Genomic DNA, 1,919 nt, shown 5'->3' with positions numbered 1-1,919 from the left:
TCTCGCCCTGCCCCCATCGTCCCACCTCCCACACGCCCCTCCCTCCAAGTGTCCCTCAACACAGCACCGTCTTAGCTCTCACATCCCAGCACTCCCCCCATTTTCCCAGCATTCCCCCGTGGGGGCGCACTCACCGATCAGCCGCCGTGTCTCCTCCACGCTCAGGTAGACGTTGACCCCAGGGCCGCCCCAACACACGCTGTCCGAGCAGCAACCCCACAGCACCACCAAGGCCGGCCAGAAGCGCAGCGATGTCCCCCAGCCGGCAGCGGCGGCAGAGCCCGCCATTCCTGAGTGGCGCTTTCCTGATTCCGTGTCCGCTACGGGCTCTAACCCGCACCAGGGATCCTCCGGCTGCCTCTCCGTTTCTTCATGGCCGCGTCCAGCGCAGCCCGCATGCGCCAGGGCCGGACCCGTTCAGAGTGCGTGCGCCGGCCCCTTAGTCCGCTCACGGCGCATGCGCCAATGCCGGACCCGTTCAGAGTGCATGCGCATTCCCGGGCGGGTGGCCTGTTGGTAACTAGGATGGTCTCCATCCGTGGTGGGGAAAGGCATTGGCTCCGAGAATTATGGTATCCGTGAAGATAAGAAACACCAAGATACAGAAGCAATGTCTGTGAATTCCATACGTATTCCAAACAACAGCGGTAGGGGAAGACACTAACCGTGAAGTTGGGAATGCGTGTAATAAGGGTTAAATTGTTAGGGTGACTTTTCACCTTCCACAGACACAAAAATACCAGAAAAATCAGCAAGTCTGGGGATTGGGAGCATTTTAGAATTTGACAAAATAGTTTCGAGTATGAGAATAGCATTGCAAGGAAAACAAAATAGGAGAGTAAAATTGTGAACAATTTCAAAGCTCCTACTAATGTGTGAAGACAAACATGCAGGCAGCAGCTGGTCAAATTATAATGGGGGTACAAAGAAATGGGGCAGAACGGGACCTGTACATTGCATTTTGTTTTACAAAAGAGAGCCATAAATAACCTCCCAAAAATGCTAGGGAATCAGGGATCTAGTGAGAGGACGGAATTGAAGGAAAACATCATTAGTAAGAAAATGGTGCTGGGGAAATGAGTGGTGTTAAAGGCAGGCAAATCACCAAGTCCCAATAATCATTGACTTCATCTATACATCTATCAAAGGCCTCTCCCACCATGTTAAGTTGGGCAAAAGATTTGAATACATGAACAGATTCAGATTTGCTGTTATCAGACTTTTGAACAGTCCTCTGAAATGTTATTTCTGACATCTCTCTCTGCACTTTCTTTGTAGTTTCTCTGTTCTGCATTCCTGATTAATTTTATATGGTACAATCTGCTTGAATAACATGCAAAACATCACTTTTCACTGTATCTTGGTACATGTGACAACAATAAATCAGACAATAAACCCCAGAGTACAAAAGGAAACATTGGATGTATGTTGGTCAGCTTCCAAATTCTATAGACTCTGAAGCAGTTTCTACAAGTTGTAGGGTGGCAAATGTAACCGCTGTGAAAATGGAAGGAGAGGAAAAACAAGGAACTATAGACTAGTGGCTCTGACGCCAGTTCTGGGCAACATGCTGGAATCCATTATCAAGAATTTTATAGCGGAGCACATGGAAAGCAATAGTAGAATCAGGTACAGCATGGATTTACAAAAGGGAAATCATGCTTCACAAATCTACCAGAATTTTTTGAGGATGTAACTCTTAGCATGGATATGGGGCATCAGAGATGTGCAGGTCAGGTTAAATTTCCCATAGGTGTTAGGTGTAAATGTAGGAAAATGAGTCTGAGTGAGTTACTCTTCGGAGGGTCAGTGTGGACTTATTGGGCCGAAGTGCCTGTTTCCACACTGTAGGGAATCTAATCCAGTGTATGTGGTGTATTGGGATTTTCAGAAGGCTTTTGATAAGAGTCCGTTATAAG

The 1,919-nt window shown here is 47.5% G+C and overlaps 1 protein-coding gene across 5 annotated transcripts in view; it reads right to left on the bottom strand.

Annotated features, from left to right (window-relative positions):
- ryk (receptor like tyrosine kinase) overlaps nucleotides 1-413 on the bottom strand; it is a 284,985-nt gene extending 284,572 nt beyond the window's left edge. For 3 of the 5 annotated variants that reach the window (XM_043701684.1, XM_043701688.1, XM_043701685.1), the window contains exon 1: nucleotides 135-412. In XM_043701684.1, the coding sequence (XP_043557619.1) occupies nucleotides 135-288 (154 nt within the window). In that variant the 5' untranslated portion in view covers nucleotides 289-412. Of the gene's footprint in view, nucleotides 1-134 lie in introns of all 5 variants that reach the window. The other 2 variants (XM_043701687.1, XM_043701689.1) reach the window with 1 other exon arrangement.
- Between the last annotated feature and the right edge of the window lie 1,506 nt (nucleotides 414-1,919).

Source organism: Chiloscyllium plagiosum, chromosome 13, assembly GCF_004010195.1.
Source record: "Chiloscyllium plagiosum isolate BGI_BamShark_2017 chromosome 13, ASM401019v2, whole genome shotgun sequence".
NCBI classification, from domain to species: domain Eukaryota; kingdom Metazoa; phylum Chordata; class Chondrichthyes; order Orectolobiformes; family Hemiscylliidae; genus Chiloscyllium; species Chiloscyllium plagiosum.
The sequence above is the reverse complement of the archived record's forward strand: the minus strand, read 5'-3'. Positions and strand labels throughout refer to the sequence as shown.